We start from the raw sequence: 20,486 nt of genomic DNA, 5'->3' as shown, positions 1-20,486 counted from the left end.
CTAGAGGCTAACCAGACTATCCAGTCCTGAGCCACCCTCTGACACTCAAGCAAGGGATTGCTGACCCCTAAACTAGAGGATCCTGCAGATGTCGGGTTTTTTTCTGCCCTAAGTAAATAGGCTAGAGGGGAGGTCTTGACGTGGTGGTGGGGGCGGCTACCTATTCTGGTGTCTTTTAGCCCTCCTCGGGGGCCCCGTTGTTTAGCCAGAATCCCGCCTGGGTTCAACAAGGGCCAGGATGGGAGTGGGTGTCGGGGTGGGGATAGTGAGGGTAGTACCGACGTCTCACTCCCACCCCTTGGCACCCGTTTCTCCCACTAATTAGTGAAAGAAGAGGGGGGGGGGGGGGAAATCTCCTGGAGGCGGAAGATTAAAAGAATAGAACTTCGGCCCTTCTCCCCTTTTTCGGGAGTGAGAGGAGGCCCCGCCACTCCTGCGTTCAGTAAAAAGGTGGGGGGGGGGGGCGATGTCCCCCTCCAAGGCCGCTCCAGATTGAACTCCTCATCTGTCCACGCCTCATCGATGTCTGCGGCCCAACCTCATCCCCGCGGAATACCAATCAGCCGGAGGAGGAGCACGTCTCTTCTTTCCCCCCACCGACCCCGCCCCGTCGGCCTTGGGAAACAGGCAGCCTCGCTCTCCCCTCGCTAATTCAATAGGAAACGGGAACTCGCCTCGGCCGCCCCCACTCCTCCTCCTGCCTCTCCTCTCCCCCGCCTTTCTTTAAATGAGTTACTAATATAGACCAGAGTAATTCCCTAGGGGAAACCTGGGGTGAGTGATGGCTCTGGAACGGGAGCTGAGGATCTGCAGGGCGGCCAACCTTACCGCCACCTCCCCCCGCCCTCCGAAAGTCGAAATGGGTCGGGGGAACCGCTCCTTTCTTCCTGGGCGTTCACACGGATGACAAGCGTCCCGCCCCGGATGAGGGGAGTCGAGAAGGGTGGGAAATTCATAATCATGATAGAAGAGAACCACGAGACGCAATGGCAAAGTCGGTGGAGATGGGGTCCAATCGCAGAGGGAAGATTTCCCCCAAGTCTCCTTAGAATCCCTTCTTTTTAAGATCACCAATTTCTTGCCTCTAAGCACACACACACACACACAACACATTATTTTGTTAGTATGTTTGGTTTTGTTCTCTGTCCCCCTTTTAGACTGTGAGCCCACTGTTGGGTAGGGACCGTCTCTATATGTTGCCAACTTGGACTTCCCAAGCGCTCAGTACAGTGCTCTGCGCACAGTGAGCGCTCAATAAATACGGTTGATGACGATGATTCCCCAGCCCCACAGCCTCAATGTAAATAATCGGAGCACTCACATACACAGCACAGCCCTCTACGCGCGCGCGTTATCACAAGCACACCACACCCCCGCAGGCCACAACATTCCTGACCCCACAATTCCCTTGAAATGAGCAGTCAAAACATCTCAAACACCCGGCACCTCTCACCTCCAGCCTCCCTCCGGGTCCTGACCCCCACACCCTCTCCCCCAACCCCTTCCCGCCTCACGTTTCCCATCCCAACACCTTCCCCCACCTTCTTCCCAGTCCCTCAACGTAACAGCCTTCACCCCAACACCTCTCCCTCCCTACGGGCGCTCGCCCATTTGCCGCCTCGCCTCTTCCCCCCCCACCCCCCTCCATTCTCGTCCCCCTTTCTGCCTCCCCCCCACCCCCACCCCCTTCCCCGCTCAAGGGTTAAAATCGAGACGGCTTCACAACATTCCACTGATTGACACATTCGGCGGACGGAACGGCCGGGCCGACCAATCGGAGGCGCTGGCGCCGGCGCCCCACGTGGGGGAGAGGCTGCTCCGGAGGCGCCCTGATTGGCCGGCCGCCTCGGCGATTGCCAACACGAGCCAGGACCCACGTGGAGTTGGCGCTCGTTCATTGATCAGTTTCCCCGCAAAGCTGCTGCCTCCGCTGCTGGGAGAAGGGAGGTTGGAGCAGCGCGGGTGGGAGGGGGCGAGCGTCGCTGTGCAACCCAGCCCCGGTCCCCGGGGCGCTTAGGGCGCTCCCGGCCTCGGCTTTCCCCCAGGTGCGGAGCGGATCGAGCCGGCCAGCTGCGGTAGAGGAGTCGCCCCCGCCTCTTTTCTCCCGGGCTCGGTGAGTCCTGCCCCAAGAGCGGGGATCTCCCCCTTCCCCATCCCGCCAGTCCTCCTCCCCACCCCCATCTCTCCGTCCTGGAGAAGGAGGGGCGGGTAGGCGGGTCCCTGGGCCTGGCGGCGGCGGCAACAACAGCGGCGGAGCGGCCCGGGAGCTGGGAGCGCTCCGCTGCTGGGGCCTTACCTGCTGCAGACGGCGGGGGCGGGGAGGAAGACGAGGAGGATGAGGAGGAGGAGCCCATTGTCTGTATGGAACTAGGGAAGGGGGGCCCCGGGAGCCGGAGCAGGCCGGGCAGAGGATGGAGTCCTGGTTTTGAAGGACTTGGGGATGCGGACCCGGACAGCGAGATCGCTGATAGAGGGGAAGGGGTGGAAGCCGTATCTGGGACGGTGCGAGACTTAGTAGTATTTGGAGGGAGGGCCAGTGGGCCGGAAGGGCATATATATATGCTGGGGGGAGGTGGCATCAGGCCAAAAGGGCCCAACCTTGAACTGGGCCAGGGTCCTTGGCAGAAGCGATTGGGGATGGCAGGTGGAGTAATAGTAATGAGAGTTAGTGGGGAGAGAACAATGAATGGGAGCCAGACAGGGTCCCAGAACAAGATTGTCTGTGGGCACATTATGGGGCCTGGGCTTCACGTGGCCCGCCAGGTGGAATACCGGGTGCAGGAGTCCCCTTCTTTTCCAACCTTTCTCCCCCCCTCCCCCCTGCTCCCCCGTATTCATTTCAGAACCCACTGTCCACAGGCTGGAGCTGCGGGCCAGATTCCCTGGGCTTCTGGCCAGGTGGTGGATCTGGTAACCAGAGAGGTGGCTGGGAGATTAAGGCGCCCCAGCTCTCTAAAGATGTTTCCCCAGAACAGGCCACCGGTGAGTGTTGTTCTTTCACTGAACCCGTGGGCCGCAGCCAGGGGACCCAGTCGAGTCCCTCTAGGCTCCCATGACTTGGGCTGTGCCGTGTTGGGAGGAGTGGGGGGGGACACAACCCTGGATCTGCTAAAGCCCAAAGCAACATTTGCCTATCGTTCTAGAGCCTGGCAAGATGGTGAACATTCTAGAGCCTGGCAAAATGGTGAATGTCAGAATAATAATAATGACAAAGATTTTGCCAAGCACTGTACTGACTGCTGGAATAGATACAGGATAATCAGGTCAGACGCAGTGCCTGTCCTACATGGGATTCACAGTCTAAGGGGAAGGGAGAACAAGGTATTGAGACCCCATTTTACAGATGAGCATACTGAGGCACAGAAGTTAAGTGACTTTTCCACGGTCACGCAGCAGACACGTGGCAAAGCTGGGATTAGAACACAGGTCTCCTGACTCCCAGTCCCGTGTTCTTTCCGCTAGGCCACATTGCTTCTCAAGAAGCAGTTTACTGGCCAGAAACCACGTTCACTTGTCCTCAAGTGTCTTTTGCAACAACTGTTGTGTCCCAGGCTCATCCCAGCCGTCTCCTCTCTGAGCTGCGGATAGGGAGATTAGCAGGCTGCACTGGCTGGGCTCCAGCCTTGGTCCTCAGGAAGCAGCCTAGGGGTTCTGAGGGTAGTGGAGGGAAGGCAGGGCCAGTTGACCACACTACTGTCCCCTGCCTCTCCTGCCTTAGACCCACCTCCAGGCTCCTTCTCTCGCCTCTGCGGCGGCTGTGGCCGTGGCCACCAGTGCAACCACCACCACGTCACAGTCCCTGAAACTGACCTACCCAGAGACCCTGGATCGGATCAAGGAAGAGTTCCAGTTCCTCCAGAACCAGTACCACAGGTGAGGGGGTATCCTTGGGCCCAGCTGACCTTTGCTAAGCCTCTGGCATTAGACATCAGACTGAGAGGAAGTGACAGTGGCCAGATCCATGGGACCTGGGCCCATTCCACTTGCCCCTGCATTTGCTCCTGTCTTCAGGAGTCCCTCTTTGGGGCCAGTTACCACTGAGTACTGCAGGAGGGTTAGGAACCACCAGTTGTAATCCCTGCCCCCAACACAAGCACATACACACCAGACCCCAGTCTCCCACAGAACCAGATTCTTCTTGCAGGATGCTCTCAACCATTGACTCAGTACTGTCAAAGTGAGAAATCTTAGATCCTTCATTTGGGAAGCAGTTGGCTGTGAGAAAAGCTGTGTTCTTGCAGGATTGGAGTCTGCCTTTTGCCCTCACCACCATGACCTCTCCCGAGCTCTTGGCATGGAGGATGTCAGGGGACTAGAGAGCGAGGAGGTTGAATGTCTGATTTGGTGGGGTGGGGTGATATCCTGAATTTCCCTCAGGACTCCCTTCTCCTTCTACAGCTTGAAGTTAGAGTGTGAGAAGCTGGTGACGGAGAAGACTGAAATCCAGCGTCACTACGTCATGGTGAGTGATGGCCCACCTGGAGCCCCTGGCTGGTTCGTCTGGAGGCCAGGAGCCCCTTGGAGTTTGGGTTTCCCAGCTTGACGTTGTCTGGCACTGCCACTCCTTCCCTTCCCCCTGCCCCGCACACCCAGCGGACACCTGATTGGCTGGGATCACGGAACCTGGCAGACACGCTCCGGCTGCTCCCCAGCCCGGAGCGTTCAGCACGGACGTGGCTCAGGAGAGCTTCCTGTGGTGGGCTGAGTGTCTTCTCCACTCAGCTCGCTCCCCTTCCTTTGCAGTACTACGAAATGTCCTACGGGCTGAACATTGAAATGCATAAGCAGGTGAGTCTCCGGCTATCCATCCGTTTAGCTTCTCTGCCTTGTCATGAGCCCTTGGTATCAGCCCCTCTCTCTCCAAAGCACTCGGCCAGGAACAGCTAGAGCCGGGACCTCGGAGGTCCCTCTTCAGCTGCCCCTGTCCCTGCACTGCCCGCTGAGGTGGGACGTTCCACATGCCCTTGGGGTGGGCAGGAGCACGGGGCGGCTCTGCTGGCTTTGTTTTGGTCCAGCTGCAGCCAGGGCCTCCCGGGCCAGCGGGTGTCTATGAGCTGCCATCTGCTCACAGGGCAGAGAGGATTGATTTGGGACCCCGAGAGACACATCTCACCTCCCCCGTCCCTGTACACTCTGCTGGCAGCAATGCCCCATCTTCCTGCTCAGCTGTTGCTCTGCCAGATCGTTCTCCCACAGTCAGGAGTAGAGTGGGCAGAGTCTTCCCTCCCCCATCCCTTTTCTCTCTCACGGACTGCCAGCCCCAGGTGCTACTTGAGAGCCAGAAACCCGCAGCCCCTATATGCCGTCTCTCCCTCCCTCTGCCCCATCAGGCGCTGAAGGAGAGCTGAAAGTGAAGCGGGCACCGTTTTTGTGTGCGGCTTTCTTCCCCCACAACCCGTCTGACCTCCCTTCCACCGCCCCCTCCATCCTCCCACCCTCCCTGTTCTCATTTCATCTGGCGGCTCTGAGCAGAGCCTTGCAGACGGCAGTATTTACTGCTGATTCCAGGTGCTGCTGGCCCGATGCCAGTGTGCTGTCTGCACTTTAACAAGGGCCCGTAAGTCTGGGCTCTGACAGCCAATAGCCGCACAGTGAAAGAGGAGAGCAGCTTCCACAGGGACTGAGGGGGTTATCACTGCTGTCGCTCTTCCACCCCCACCCCGCCAATCAGGCCGTGAGAGGGGAGGGATTTCTCTGTCAACACCCCCACCCCCCAGCTCCAGTGCAAATTTAGCTATGGTCTTGGGAAGATGAGCAGCTGTGGGTGTCGGTGTCCTGGGTGACCCTGAAGGGGTCATGTGCCCTGGGACAGGGCTCCATGCTGACCCAGAGTCATATTGGTGGCCCCTCAACCCCCTTTCTCCTCCAGCCCCAGAGAATCTCCTAGCCTCCTCCCCCCAGACACGGAGACCAAGGCCCCAAACCACCTCACCCCTGCAACTTGTCCCTTTATCCCAGCTGCTGCCGTTCTTGGGGGTGGGAAGAGAGGTCAGACGGACTGGAGCCTGGCTACTGTCCCAGAAGAGGTGGCAGCAGTATTCTGGCCCATATTGCCCTGTCAGTTGGAGAACTGGGCCTAAGCGGTGAAGGGGAGACTTTGTCATTCTCTGAGCGGAGCAGCTTTCAGGAGCCTATCCCCACTCCTGCTCCTGTCCCCACTTCTAAGAAGCAGCATGGAGTAGTGGTTAGAGCATGGGCCTGAGAGTCAGAAGGTCATGGGTTCTAATCCCTACTTGGCCACCTGTCTGCTGTGTGACCTTGGGCAAGTCACTTCACTTCTCTGGGTCTCAGTTACCTCATCTGTAAAATGGGAGTTGAGACTGTGAGCCCCACATGGGACAGGGACTGTGTCCAACCCGATTTGCTTGTATCAACCCCAGCGCTTAGTACGGTGCCTGGCACATAGTTAAGTGCTTAACAAATACCATTATTATTATTATTACTCCTTCTGTCCCCAGTCTACTTACTACTCTTACTGTTGGCTGACCCCATGAGCCACTGCCTTTTGGTTTGGAAAGGTCTGAGATATGGGGCCTGGAGGGTCTGGAGACAGAGTAGTTGTCTGGTCTTAGTTTTCTGGTTGCTGTAAGCTTTCAGGATCAAAGCCCAGGGCCAGGAGTCAGTGATGAGTTGGATCCCGTTGCCAGGTCTCTCTGGAAGCAGGGGAGTATGAGGGTTGGAAGGGGTGGTCAGAGACACCCAGGCAGGGGATCCCTTCCCCTCCCCTGCACCTCTCTACCCCTTCATTCCTGCCAGCCCAACTCTAGACTCCACCTGTTTCCCACACAGTTTTTTGGCTTATTTTTCAAGACACCCCCACCCCCCACCCTCACACCCCACCCCCCTTCTTCTGACTTCTCCACTGAGTAGGGGTGGGGTTGGAGATGGGGGAGAGATTGCCTAGAGAGGAGAAAAAGCCCAGCAAACAGCACGATCATTTTTCATGCTGAGAGCGTTAAAGTGCCAGTAAATTGCACATTAACGAGCACGAGTGAATTGGAGGCAGCACTCCCCAAGGAGCTGCTGCCCATCAGAGTGTGAGGGAGGAGAATCCATCATGTCTGGCCCCAGGAGACAGCTAAATCCTTCCCAGAAACGACCCACTGCCAATCCAGCGGCCCCCCCCCCACCCCCCATGCCCTGCCCACCCCTGGGCGAGGTGGGGGGTCTGCATGCATTCAGAGGCTGGGGGGGAGGGTGCACAAGCAGCGTGGCTCAGTGGCAAGAGCCCGGGCTTGGGAGTCAGAGATCATGGGTTCTAATCCCGGCTCCGCCACTTGTCAGCTGTGTGACTTTGGGCAAGTCACTTCACTTCTCTGGGCCTCAGTTCCCTCATCTGTAAAGTGGAGATTGACTGTGAGCCCCACATGGGACAACCTGATTACCTTGTGTCCCCCCATTCATTCATTCAATTGTATTTATTGAGTGCTTACTGTATGCAGAGCACTGTACTAAGCGCTTGGGAAGTACAAGCTGGCAACATATAGAGACGGTCCGTGCTTGGCTCGTAGTAAGCGCTTAACAAATATCATCATCAGGCTCAGAGTCAGGGCTGGTCCTATCCTTCATGTCTTTCATTTTACTCCGCCACCCTAGAGGTTTGAAGGGTCACTAGTCACCCCAGTGTGCTTGGGCTAGTGCCTGGCTGCTAGTTCAACCCACAGGGGCAGGAAGAGATGGTAATCAGGCAGCAGGAGGGATGAGGTGGGAGAAGGGTGGAGAGGTTCAGTGCTCCAGCTCAGTCCCAGGAGGCTGCTTGGTACCCAAAGGGGCCAAAGCAGGCGGCTGCTCCTGTTTGCCCGCTGCTGCTGGCCCTTTAATTCCCTGCCCCCAGCTTGGATGGGGAAGCAGTTGGCTGGAGAGGGGAGACTTCTCCCAGCTCTGGTGTGGCCTTCTTAGGGGCCAGGACGTTGATTGAAGTGCAGAATGCTGTCTGTCCTCTCCTCTATCCATCTTGTGGGGTGCCCCCTCCTCCTCTTCCCCCAGCCACCCCCCTTTCCTGCATTCAGGGCCCGTGATTGCTTGTCGCACTCAAGTGTTGCAGAAAAACAGCAGCTGTAAGGAGCAAGCCTCTCCAGGGCTTCCTGACGAGCTATTGAGAGCATCAATTAGCACTCAGCAGTAAGGGTGAAGGAGGCCGCTCATAGTTGGGGGGGAGAGAAGAGGATTGGGCCTCCCCCCTCTATCCTGTTGTGTTTTTTTAACAAATCTTCCTTCCCGACCTCTGATGCTATTTAGGCCCTGAACTCTGTCCCTTTGCCTTGGAAGTGTCAGAGGTTAATAACTGGCTCAAGATCCCTAGCCTCCAAAGGCTCTCAGTCCACTCGGGAAGCAGGACAGGCACATAGACAGTTCCCTTACATACGCCTGTGTAGATGGAGTGGGGAGAAATAGGTCACGGATGATGCTGGTGGGTTGGAGAGTGGATGGGGTGAAGCTGGGAAGGCTTCCTGGAGGAGGAGGTGGTGCATTTCAGTGTTTGGGAAGTGGGAGGAGGGGAGGAAGGGGGAATGGGGGGGAGGTGGGAGAGGCCACGCTGCTGAGGTCAAAGTTGGGAGGGAAAGGGCAGCCCAGCCACAGGCTGTTCTTTGTTTAGACTACGAGTCACAGATGGGACGGGGGCTATGTCCAGTGTGGTTATCTTGTATCTACCCCAGTGCTTGACACAAAGTAAGTGCTTAACAAGAATTATAATATTATTATTATTATCATTACTAAGCTACAGGAAGGTCGACCATCAAGGGGGCAGTGGGCTAGGTGACAGCTGGAGTTGAGAGCAGACAGGAGGGGTGTGGTCAGCTGGTAACGAGCCCTGAAGGACCCCAGCCAAAAGGCTGGGTTGGGTCCAGATGATAATGGAGCCGTTCGTGGGCTCAGGAGGATGAGGGTGGGGGCGGAGTGGGTAAGTGTCCCTCTCCCTCCCTCTCTATCTCTGGAATCTGGCCTAAGCAGAGGGTGGGGGAGAGCCCTGGGGATCCAGCCAAGCACTCAGACCTGAGGTAACTTGTCCTCCCGTCCATTTTCCACTCAAAGAAGGAAAATTCTGAGTGTATCGAACAACTGCTGCAGGATATTTGAAGAACAGACTAAAGGAGTGAAAGATGGGCTCCCTGCCCTTGAGGGACTTACAATCTAATGGAAAGGCAGTACCCCCGAGATAGACAGAGACCATAATTAAGAGTGAGAGGATAGGTATAGTAGGCACATTTATAAATCAGTAGGGACTAAACAGAAATTCATGAGTGTTGAGGAAATAGCATGGCGGAGGTGAAGGCCTTTTTGGAGGAGAGGGCTTTTTAGGAGGGTTTTGAATGAGGGAAGTAGAAGGAAGAGTGTATATTGAGTGCCCACAGGATACCATGCGTTGTACCTAAACCCTGGGGAAAAAATCCAGCAGTAACACAAAATACGTTTCCTGTCCACAAGGAGCTGGGATGTGGCTTGGTGAAGCTGAGTAGGGAGGATGTTCCAGATTGGGGATAGGTGGGCATGATATATCAAGAGTGGCAAAGCTGAGAATGAGGAACAGTTGGAGCTTTGCTTGGGCCAGGGAAAGAGCGGGAGCTGGGGTGGGGCAGGAGCGAGAGAGCTCTGGGTGAAAGGGTTTCTGTTCTATTCGGGAAGCAGGGGGAACCACTGGGTGGGGATGGGGGAGTTAGGGGGAGGATAGTGGGCTTTGATTGGTGTCTGAGATGGTCCGGACAGCTGTGTGCGGGACAGACCCATGAGGGAGGAGGCTGGGGACAGTGAGGCCAGGAAGGAGGCTGCTGCTATCAGTAATCCAGCCGGGAGGTGACAAGGGCTTGAACCAGGAAGGGGCAGATTCATGAAATACTAGGAAGAACCGATGGGATTTAGAGACTGTCTGAATGCAGGGAAGAATGGGGGTAAATGGCCAAAAGGAGTCAGAAGTGACCCCAAGTCTGCAGGCTGTTGGGACGGGAAAGGCCTGGTGGTGCTGACTGTGATGGGAAAGCTGGGGAGAGGGAAGATGGGGGATCAGGCTGGTTACGGCTCCGTGGATGGTGGCGGTCAGAGGTCCAGATGGGGATGGCCTGGAGGTAGAAGGCGATGTGGGGCCTTGGGGGTGGCATGCAGGTGAAGGAGAGAGGGGTCAGGGCTGGGGTCGCTTGCCAGGTGTGGAGGCTGGAGCTACGGGAGAGATCAGCCCCCCAAGAGTGGATGCGGAGTGGGAAGCTTGGTGGGACCCCTTTCCCCTCCTACCCAAGAGAAGCAGTGTGGCCTAGTGGAGAGAGTACAGTTCTGGGAGCCAGAAGGACCTGGGTTCTATTCCTTGCTCTGCCAATTGCTTGCTGTGTGTCCTTGGGCAAGTCACTTAACTTCTCTGTGCCTCAGTTTCCTCAACTGTAAAATGGGGATACCTGTTCTCCTTCCTACTTAGACTGTGAGCCCCATGTGGGACAGGGACTGTGACTGGCCTGTCTAGCTTGTACTTGCCCCAGGGGTTAGAACAGTATTTGACACATAATAACCACTTAACAAATCTTGTCTTGTTATCTTATGCTGTTGAGATACCATTTGAGAAAGAGAGGGGAGGGAGAGAAGGCTGAAAAGGAGCAGAAGGAGAGGCAGGAGCAGACCCAGAAGAGAACCGAGTCCCAGTTGGTCTAACCTAGTCCAGGGTGGCTGTGATTATTGGGCAGTGGGGGAGTCCCAGCACCCTACCCACTTGAAAATGGTAGCTGGGGAGATGGCCTAACAAGGGGTTTCCAAAGCCCTTGGAGAAGTTGGTCTAGGACAGAGCTGGCAGTGAGATGGTGCAGGCTAATCACTGGCTCTTCTGGGAATGTCGCTCCTAACCCCTTGGCCTCTGGGGAGCCTGGCACTTCCCGCCTGACCCCCTCTCCCCCCGCCCCCCCACCGCCCTCCAAGGGAAATAGCAGACGCCCCTGACAGCCACCTCATTCTCCTTCCAGACAGAGATTGCCAAGCGTCTGAACGTCATCTGCACCCAACTCATCCCCTTTCTGTCCCAGGAGGTAGGGGGCCCGGGTCCCACTGAGGGCGCCCAGGCAGGGCGAGGGAGGGAGGCAGCTCTTGGTAGGTGGCTGGCACCAGGCTGGAGGAGGGGGACCAGGGGACCCTTCTGCCCAGCGGCCAAGGCCCTCTGGGGTGTGGGGTTGGGGCGGGCCGGCCCTGGCCCCCTCTCTCGCCCTTGCTGATGCCTCTGCCCCCGCAGCACCAGCAGCAGGTGGTCCAGGCAGTGGAACGAGCCAAACAGGTCACCATGGCCGAGCTGAATGCTGCAATTGGGGTAGGTGGCTGAGGTGGCAGTAGGGGGGGACCCCTGGGAGTGGGGTTACCTTGGGGAGCAGAGAAGGGAGCGTGTGTTGCCGCCCTCTGTCTCTGGAGGGCTTCTACTTCAGCCCCCTGCCATAACTGGGTGGGGGTGAGATGGGAGTTGCCATCGGGATCTGGGAGGAATGGGCCTTCAGAGGTTTCTATGTCCCAGCCCTGGTTTCCGTTGCCACCCCCAAGGGCTGTCATTCTGGGGGCTTATGGGGAGGGGCAGCCATCTTCCCCCAGAGCCTCAAAACAGGCGGACCCAGGAGTTAGGGCAGCTCCCAGCCCTTTGATAGGAGGAAGAGCTCCCTATTCCTTTCAGGTATTTTGGGGGTCCCCAAGGAACCATGTCCCCCTCCACGGCCATTGCTGTGGTCTCTTCGCCGAAGGGGAAGGGGTGCTGGCTGGGTCTCCTCTGCCTGGCAACTGGGTCCATGAGGAGTGTTTGAGGAAGGGAGGGAGGTGACTTTTCTGGCCCCCTGAGATGGTTCTGGCTCCTCCAGACCCAACCCTAACCCTACCTCAGTGCTCACCTACATTGAGGTTGGCCCAAACCCTGGCTTCCAGGACCCTCCAATCTCACCACCTTCCTCCCCAACCAGTTTGCCTGGCTGCCCCGAGGACCCCACCACCAAACTGTCGCTTGCCTCTCTGTCTCTGTCTGTCTCTGTGTGTGTCTCTCTCTGTCTCTGTCTCCACTCCTCCCCCGACCCCTTCCCTCTCCCTCAGCACCAGCTCCAGGCTCAACACCTGTCTCACCACGCCCCGCCCATCCCCCTCACCCCCCACCCCTCGGGCCTGCAGCCCCCCAGCCTGGCAAGCCTGGGCAGCACCTCAGGGCTCCTGGCCCTGACCGGGGCCCTGGGGGCCCAGGGACAGCTGGTCCCCAAGGAAGATCGAGGCCTGCATGAGGCTGAGCACAGAGGTGGGTCCCTGGCAGGCGAGGGGGGCACTGATGTGTTTCCCCAAACCCCTCAGCCCTGCCCACTTGAAAAGGGTGCCAGCCCGGCTGGCATTGGGGTGGGGAAGAAGGAGGGGGCCATGGAGCCAGGCACCTGCTGGCTGCTGCTCTGTCCAGGGAAGGGGAGGCCTCTCTGGGCAGGTTTGGGGGTCAGCAGGTGGAGAGACCAGATCCCCTATGCATAACTATTAAACCTGAACCGTTTTCTCTTCCTCCTTCCTGTCCCTCCCCCTACCCACCCCTCTACCTTGCCCTGCTGCTGCAGTTGCCATGGTTACAGAGAGAGACCCAGGCCCGGTAAGTGCCGGCTGGCGTTCATTGTCTGCTCAGCTGCAAGCTGAGTGGGAGGCGGGGATTTACCCCAAGTTGTGTGTTATCTGTCCATCCGCCTCCTGCCAGCTCATCCCCTGCTGGCTGTCCCTTATTTTCCAAAGCTGGCGTGCGACTCCTGCCCAAAGGCCTTCTGTCCCTCCCTCGGGCATCTTAGGGGCTTGGAGCAGCACAGCCCGGTGGGGGGCAGCGGCTGGACCTAGAGTCCAGATTCACCCTCCTGACCCTCCGCTCCCCTCTAGAGCTCCGTGGCATTGCCCAATGGAGAGCGGCCACGCACCCTCTCTGAATACCTGAGCGGCAACAAGAAGCGGAAAGCGGATGAGAAGGACTTCGTCCCAGACTATGTGAGGAGTGAGGGGATTGGGGAGGGAGGGATGAGTAAGGGGAGGGGAGGATGGATGGCATCTCCTGGGAGGCAGTGTGGTTTAGAGGGAAGAGTGCGGGGCTTTATTGCTGGCTCCCTACCACCACCCTGCTGTGTGACCTTAGGCTAGTTGCTCACCCTGTCTGGGCCTCCCATCCATGAAGTGGAGAGAACTGTCCTTGCCTTCCAGGGATGTAGTGGAGCTATAATGAGCCAGTTGATAGGAGCATACTTTGGGAAAGGAGAAGCATACAGGTGTGGAGGATAGTGGGAAGAGGATCGGGATGGAAGGGGGCAGGTAGGAGGATAGTCATGTGTCTCCCCTCCTGGTTCCAGAGCAGTGACGCTGACAAGAGTGAGGACAACCTAGTAGTGGATGAGGTGGGTGTCTGTTCTCTACTTTCAGGAGGGTCTTGGGGGGTGTTTCGGGGGCTAAGCTCGGGGACCCTCCCCGACCCAATGTCAGAGCAGGAAGAAGCCGGAGACTGTGGAAGGGGCAGAGCTGCAGCGTTTGGCCAGGGATGGGGGTTGTCTTTGGGGGCAGCTCTTTGCTTGCTGCTCTTTTAGAGAAGCAGCGTGGCTCAGTGGAAAGAGCATGGGCTTTGGAGTCAGAGGTCATGGGTTCAAATCCCAGGTCCGCCACTTGTCAGCTGGGTGACTTTGGGCAAGTCACTTATCTGGGCCTCAGTTACCTCATCTGTAAAATGGGAATTAAGACTGTGAGCCCCCTGTGGGACAACCTGATCACCTTGTAACCTCCCCAGCACTTAGAACAGTGCTTTGCACATAGTAAGTGCTTAATAAATGCCATCATTATTACTATTATTTTGGCCAGTGTAAGATACCTGTGTCCCTCTGTCCTGGGCAACTTGAGGTGGGTGGGTGGGGGAGTTGATCCCTCCTCAGCTGGAGAACGCAGCAAGCCAATGGCCCCGTCTCCTCTCTCCTCCCCCAGGACCCCCAGTCCCCACACAGCGTCCACTCGTATTCCTCGCGGGAGAATGGGCTGGCCAAAGGGACCTCACAGAGGAAGGAGGTGGTGCCCCTCAGTCCTCCATCCGTGGCCTCCTCCCGAAGCACCTCCCCATCGCGGAGCAAGGAGCCGCCCCCACCCCCAGTGGTATGTCTCCTGGAAGGGAGGGAGTGGGCATGGGACCAGGGCTGGGGGTGTGGGGGGAGGGAGCTGGTGGCAGGGCCCTGCCCTGGACCTCAGTGTCCCCTTGAGGGCAGGAAGCAGAGCCAGGAGGCACCATCTCCCCCTTGGCAGATGGAGAAAACCGGTACGCCCGGCCTGAAATCCAGCACCCCAACTTCCCAGGGTGACGGGTTGATGCCAGGACTCAGCAACAGTGCCCAGCCTTTCCGAGCTGGCACAGGCAAGCCCAGTGTGGACTCCTTAGGTGAGCGTCGGGATGTCAAGGATGCCGGGGTTAATCCCTGTCTCTTCCCCCATCCCCCTGACTCTGCCCACTTGCTGGCCCGTCCACACAGCTCTAAGCCTGAGGAACCCACTGGCGGTCCAGACCTCCTACCCCAGCCCCTTCAGTATGGCCCACCCTGCCCTGAACGGTGAAGTGTCTGGGACTGGGGCCTACGCCAGCCTCCACCTGGTGTCGTCACAAATCAACGGGGCCTCCGCCAGCTACAGCCGCTCACCTCTGGTGAGTCTGGGCCTGGCTCTCCCCTGGTCCTCCCTCCCCCAGCCAGATGGCTAGCTGACCATGTCCCTTCTCCTCTGCCCCCTCCTCCCAGGTCAGCTACGACTCACACACCCACATGCGGGTGCCAGGGGGTTCTGCCAACCTGCCAGCCAGCTCCTCGGGAAAACCGTGAGTGGCCAGTTCGAATCCCTTCAAGGTGGGATCAGGGATGGTGGGGGAAGCTGCCGAAGGGAGCTCAGCTGTGGGGCTGGGGCATTCTCCTAGGGTCAGTGGGGCTGGGGCCAGTGCTCCCTGTTTGGGACTTGTGGGCATCAGCACTCTGCATTTGGCTGGAGGAAGAGAAGGCTGCCGGGGTTGGGGCCAGGCCCTATAGGCCCAAGGAAGAGAAGTGACCTTAGGGAGTACCCCAAGCCATTAGGGGAGGCAGGAAAGGCCCACAGCTGGCTGGCCAGCCCCCACAGGAACAGCTGGGTGGTCACAGCAGGGCAGGACGGAGCAGTTTGAGGGGTCTGGAACTGTGCTGGGAAGCCAGGAGGAGGGGTTGGTGGAAAGGGGCAGGGAAGGATGTTGACCTCTGGGTAGGGCCCAAGGTGTGAGGCTCAGGACCGGCTCTACCCTGCCTCCTCCATCAGATAGGGCACAGATTTGATCACTGTAACCAGTGCCCCGGGTGGAGTAGAAGACCCTCAGCTGCTTTCTGATCCCTAGAACTAGGCACGGCTCCAGGGCTTGTGGCCCTAGGGAGGATCTGACTGAATCTAGCAGGTGAGGGGAGGCCAGGGCTGGTCTCTGGGGTGACCCTCCATTTTGCTTCCCTCCTCCCATCTCCTGTTCCCCCCAGGGCCTATTCCTTCCACGTGTCGGGTGACGGGCAGGTGCAGCCGGTGCCCTTTCCGTCGGACGCCCTCATTGGCTCGGGCATCCCCCGGCACGCCCGCCAGCTGCACACCCTGAGCCACGGTGAGGTGGTCTGCGCCGTCACCATCAGCAACTCCACCCAGCATGTCTACACCGGGGGCAAAGGCTGCGTCAAGGTGTGGGATGTGGGGCAGCCTGGCACCAAGACGCCCGTGGCCCAGCTGGACTGCCTGGTGAGAGGAGGGGGCTGGAGGGACTCCGGGCATGGGGAGGGCAGGCCCGGACCGGTGGCCCCTGGGAGCCCCGACCGGTCCTCTCCCTCTTCACGGGCCCTCGCTGGCCCTGGGCCCTGGCGTGTGCCAACGGCCAACTGGGCCCGCCGAGGCCTGGGCGTCTACCCCGATGTGGGGCGGTGCGGGACAGGGCTGCGGTCGGGCCCCAGGACTGACCCCTGCCCCCATCCCTGCACCCCCCCAGAACCGGGACAACTACATCCGCTCTTGCAAGCTGCTGCCGGACGGGCGGAGTCTCATCGTGGGAGGCGAGGCCAGCACCCTGTCCATTTGGGACCTGGCCGCCCCCACCCCCCGCATCAAGGCCGAGCTGACCTCCTCTGCCCCTGCCTGCTACGCCCTGGCCATCAGCCCTGACGCTAAGGTCTGCTTCTCCTGCTGCAGTGACGGCAACATCGTGGTTTGGGACCTACAGAACCAGACGTTGGTCCGGTGAGCCGTCTGCCTACCCAGCTCCCTGACTTCTGCCTCCGATTTGGCACCATTGCCCCCGTTTGCCTCTTATCCCCCTGCCCCCCGTTCGTGCCCCCCACCCCCTGCACACTCCTGAGCCTGTAGCCTTGGGGTCATCTCTGACTGACTCCTTCTATCACTCCATTGGTAGGATTTATTGAGCACCTATGGCACTGTACTAAACAATCAGGAGAGTACAGAAGAGTTAGAAGACATGAGCCCTGCCCTCAAGGACCTGACAGTCGAAACAGGCAGAAAGACATTAAAATAAATTATCGGTAGAGGAAAGCAGCAGAGTGTGAAGACGGTTCCTTTCAGCAGTGAATATATCACTTAGTTATTCTGTGTTTCCCAAGTGCCCAGTACAGTGCACCGCATCAAGTGGGTGCTTAATAAATGGTGCTGCTGCTACTACTACTAAAGTGCAACAGGGGAGGTGCAAAGTATTCCAGTGCTTAGGTGATAGGGAAGTGCTGAAGTAGCAGTTAGGGGAGAAATAGGGTGGGGAGATGACAGTCTCTCAAGATGACATTCTCTAAAGCCTGCTGGTTCTTCCTCTCCAATATTTCACGAATCTGCCCCTTTCTGCCCCACCCCCTTATTGCCACCATCTTGGTCCAAGCCCTTGTCACCATCACTGCCCAGCTTGATTACTGACTGCAACAGTCTCCTTCCCGTCCTTCATTCATTCATTCATTCAATCAATCGTATTTATTGAGCACTTACTGTGTGCAGAGCATTGTACTAAGCGCTTGGGAAGTACAAGTTGGCATCATATAGAGACAGTCCCTACCCAACAACGGGCTCACAGTCTAGAAGGGGGAGACAGACAACAAAACAAAACATATTAACAAAATAAATCGACCTCCAGCCTCCCCCATCAGAGGTCGGTCCTGCACATAATTGCCCAGATTGTCAGATGCTAATCAGAGCCTGTCTTTCCCTCCCATCTCACCCCCCTCCAGTGGCTCTCCTGCTTCCTGAATAAAACAGAAACCCCTGACCCTCTGCCGGTTTCCAGCTCCACCCCCTTCTGCCCCCACTTCACCCAATCTCAAAGCCCACCCCCCACCTTCTGAGCTCTTTGACAGAGCCTCCTCCTCCTCCAGGAAACCTCCCTGATCAATCCCTCCCCTTCACTGTTTGATTACTTCCAAGCCACCCATGCAGGTATTTGTTTCCTTATCAGATATCGATGTATCCACTTGCTCCCAATCTTATTCTCTTTTAACTATTGAATATTTGTCAATTTGTGTATACTGCCTACCAGTTAGATTGTAAACCTCTTAACAGCTGGGAGCGCATCTCTTGTGTTCCCCAGTAGAGCTTTGAAGGCAGTAAATACTTGGTTCAGTGCTCTGCCCTCAGGAGATGTTGAGGATATGCACAGTTCAGGGCCTGCCTCCCAGAGGGCATCCAGTCCGTACCAGTGTTCATTGGAGACAGTCCCTCTTCCTCTGCCTTCTCAGAGGACAAGCAGCTCGTCCTGAGCTCCCCCACCCCGGGAGGCTGAGCCCAGGAGTTAGTGGCGGAGTCAACCCCTGCCCCTCAGTCTAATGAAGCCAAGCTCAAGTCTATCTTCCAAAAGCCAGAGAGCGAAATTATAAAGCTGGGTTCCAACCAAAAGTAATGGCTGGGGGGTCTCAGGGGGTCTCAGATTTAGGAGCAGCCCTTCAAATCCCTCCTCCTGGAATTCTACTCTGGTGGAGCCAGGGACAAGTCTTCTGTCCCATCCATGCCTTAGCCCAGAGCTGCCGGATGGCCTTCTGTTTGGGTTTGGTGAAAACGCCTGGAGGGAGAGAGGTGGGCTGGCAGATAATGGGGTCAGGGCTGCTGAGTCTGTCCGGCCCTTATGGGTAGATCTACCCTAGTCGGTGTGCCCATCGGGGTGGGTGGGGTGTTGGGAGGTGAGGGGTAGCCAAATGCCTATCCCTCCACCCCCCCAGGCAATTCCAAGGCCACACGGATGGTGCCAGCTGCATTGATATCTCCAATGATGGCAACAAGCTGTGGACAGGTGGCCTGGACAACACTGTGCGCTGCTGGGACCTGCGGGAGGGGCGGCAGCTGCAGCAGCATGACTTCAGCTCACAGGTACCCGGGGCCACGGGGCTGGAACAGAGTGGGAGGAGGATGTCTCTGGCGAGGTCCTGGCTGCTGGGGGCTGACTGCTCTGTTGGATTTTCTCCCTCACCCCCACCCACAGATCTTCTCCCTGGGTCATTGCCCCACTGGGGAGTGGCTGGCGGTGGGCATGGAGAGCAGCAACGTGGAGGTGCTCCACGTCAACAAGCCCGACAAGTACCAGCTGCACCTGCACGAGAGCTGTGTCCTCTCCCTCAAGTTCGCCTCCTGCGGTAGGAGCGGGACGGGACCAGGGACCGGGAGAAGGCCCCAGGCTGCCTGGACTTCTCCACTCCCCCCTCTCCCTCCTTCCTTTTCTCCCTTTCTGCCCTAAAGGCCAGGGCCACTGCAGAGTCTGGGGGGAGAAGTGGGAGCAGCCCTCCTGTGTGGGCCCAGATGGTGGGGAGCCCGCCGGCCACTTCAGTTCACCCCAGCGGGTGGGCCACCCCGGCTGATGGCTCCAGACAGAATCGACTTCCTCCCTAACCCTCCCCCCCAACCCTGGGGGGCAGGAGGGGAGTGGAGCCGGTGGAGAGAGGTGCTCAGCTTGCCTTCTCTGGCTCTGTGATGAATGCCCCCTCGCGATGCGGGGCAGGAGCAACTGGGCCCTGTAGGAGCCAAGCTGGGCTCCCTTTGTGGGGGGGGGGGCTGACTCCGCTGATCTGGCCCCTGCCCCGCGCTCTGACCCGCAGGCAAGTGGTTTGTGAGCACGGGCAAGGACAACCTCCTCAATGCCTGGAGAACACCCTATGGGGCCAGCATCTTCCAGGTAGGGCAAGGGGGCGTGCCCCTTTTCCATCTGCCCTGTTAGGGCCACCTCCTCCTTCTCCTGCCTGCCCCCCCACCCCAGTTCTGCAGTAACTTTGTTCCTTTCCCTCCCCACCTCTCTTCTCTGCATCCCCCTCCCCCCATCTTCTCCCCCCCAACCTCACTGCAGTCAAAAGAATCCTCATCTGTCCTGAGCTGTGACGTCTCCACGGATGACCAGTTCATTGTCACCGGTTCTGGGGACAAGAAAGCCACGGTGTATGAGGTCATTTACTAAGACAGCAGCCAGCCCGTCAGCGACGTCCCAAAGATCTGCCCCAGCCGGCTTGGGTGGGGGGCAAGAAAGCCCCCAGCGGGTCCAGCCGGCAAAGGGGTGTAGGCAAAATCTGACCAACAACCCTCCCTCCCCCCCTTCCTCCTTTGCTTCTCTTTCCCCTCTCTCCACCCCCACCCCCCCACCTCCATGTGGGGGTTTCTCTGAACCTGAACTGTTTAGGTTTCCTGTGATTGGGTTATTTTTTCTACCTTTTAATTTTCACTTCTTTTTTTTGGAAGAGGGTTTGTGATCTCTTGGCCAGGATTTTAGTTTGTATTTAATAAAAAATCTGAGGTGTGTCAGCCACAGGTGTCTGCAGCCGAACCAGGTGCTGGCCTCTGCCCTCGCCCCCACCTTTTGGTCCCTAGCTTGTTGCCCGTCTCCATGGACTCAAACCACCAGCTTCCCTAGCAGCTCCACCTCCAGGGGTTAGTTTTTTCTCCCAACTCTCCCCTTCTGCCCCTGCTTGCCCCACCAGATCCCCCGTGCCTGCTCGTGGCTTGCTAGTTGGGGCCACCAGGATATGGTATATACTGGCTATATGGGACCAACCCCTCTGTCGTAACACCCCCGGGCTGCTTATTCTACCCTTTGTGGGGAAGGAAACTTCAAGTGGTGTTAATTGTTTCGTGCTTGCTGAGGGGGCAGAGCATTGTACTCAGTGTGTGGGAGAGTACCACAGAGTTGGTGATCCTTGTTATCAAGGAGCTTACAGTGTAGAGGTAACCATAGCTCCCAGACCTGGTTTTGAAGTGCACTGAGGGGGTACCACTGTTGAATTGTGGTTATACACGCTCCTCTGCCCACCCCAATTCAGGGGGATGGCAGCTTCCATGGGTGAAAGCCTTTACGGGAGAGCTGGGGCAGAGAGGGCAGGGCTGGGGTTCATCTGAAAAGGCTTTGTGGAGAAGGTGGGATCATAATAGGGCTATAGACGAAAAATTGTGGTCTGGGGGATTTGCTGGGGAACGGGTGGGAGTGATGGAATCGAGGGTAAGGAAGTCAGTTTTGGTAGACCTGGTGTGTATCAGAAGCAGAGAGCAGGATTGGA

The 20,486-nt window shown here is 57.9% G+C and overlaps 1 protein-coding gene across 3 annotated transcripts; it reads left to right on the top strand.

The window, feature by feature from the left end:
- Positions 1-1,982: 1,982 nt before the first annotated feature.
- LOC119950280 (transducin-like enhancer protein 1) lies at positions 1,983-19,743 on the top strand. 3 transcript variants are annotated; one of them, XM_038772539.1, is made up of 21 exons: positions 1,983-2,113; positions 2,844-2,982; positions 3,719-3,873; positions 4,399-4,462; positions 4,744-4,788; positions 10,938-11,000; positions 11,201-11,275; positions 12,034-12,229; positions 12,531-12,562; positions 12,838-12,942; positions 13,299-13,343; positions 13,918-14,082; positions 14,230-14,362; positions 14,454-14,623; positions 14,715-14,791; positions 15,465-15,714; positions 15,959-16,206; positions 18,174-18,321; positions 18,434-18,584; positions 19,044-19,120; positions 19,289-19,743. In XM_038772539.1, the coding sequence occupies exons 2-21, from the start codon at positions 2,959-2,961 to the stop codon at positions 19,394-19,396; spliced, it is 2,331 nt and encodes a 776-aa protein (XP_038628467.1). In that variant the 5' UTR covers positions 1,983-2,113; positions 2,844-2,958; the 3' UTR covers positions 19,397-19,743. The 3 variants fall into 3 exon arrangements, with proteins under 3 accessions (XP_038628467.1, XP_038628465.1, XP_038628466.1); XM_038772537.1 differs by lacking the exon at positions 1,983-2,113 and adding an exon at positions 2,277-2,359; XM_038772538.1 differs by lacking the exons at positions 1,983-2,113; positions 10,938-11,000 and adding an exon at positions 2,277-2,359.
- The last annotated feature ends 743 nt before the right edge of the window (positions 19,744-20,486 follow it).

The sequence above is a fragment of the Tachyglossus aculeatus genome, chromosome X1 (genome assembly GCF_015852505.1).
Source record: "Tachyglossus aculeatus isolate mTacAcu1 chromosome X1, mTacAcu1.pri, whole genome shotgun sequence".
Classification (NCBI taxonomy): Eukaryota; Metazoa; Chordata; class Mammalia; order Monotremata; family Tachyglossidae; genus Tachyglossus; species Tachyglossus aculeatus.
This window is presented reverse-complemented; position numbering and strand designations above follow the sequence as displayed.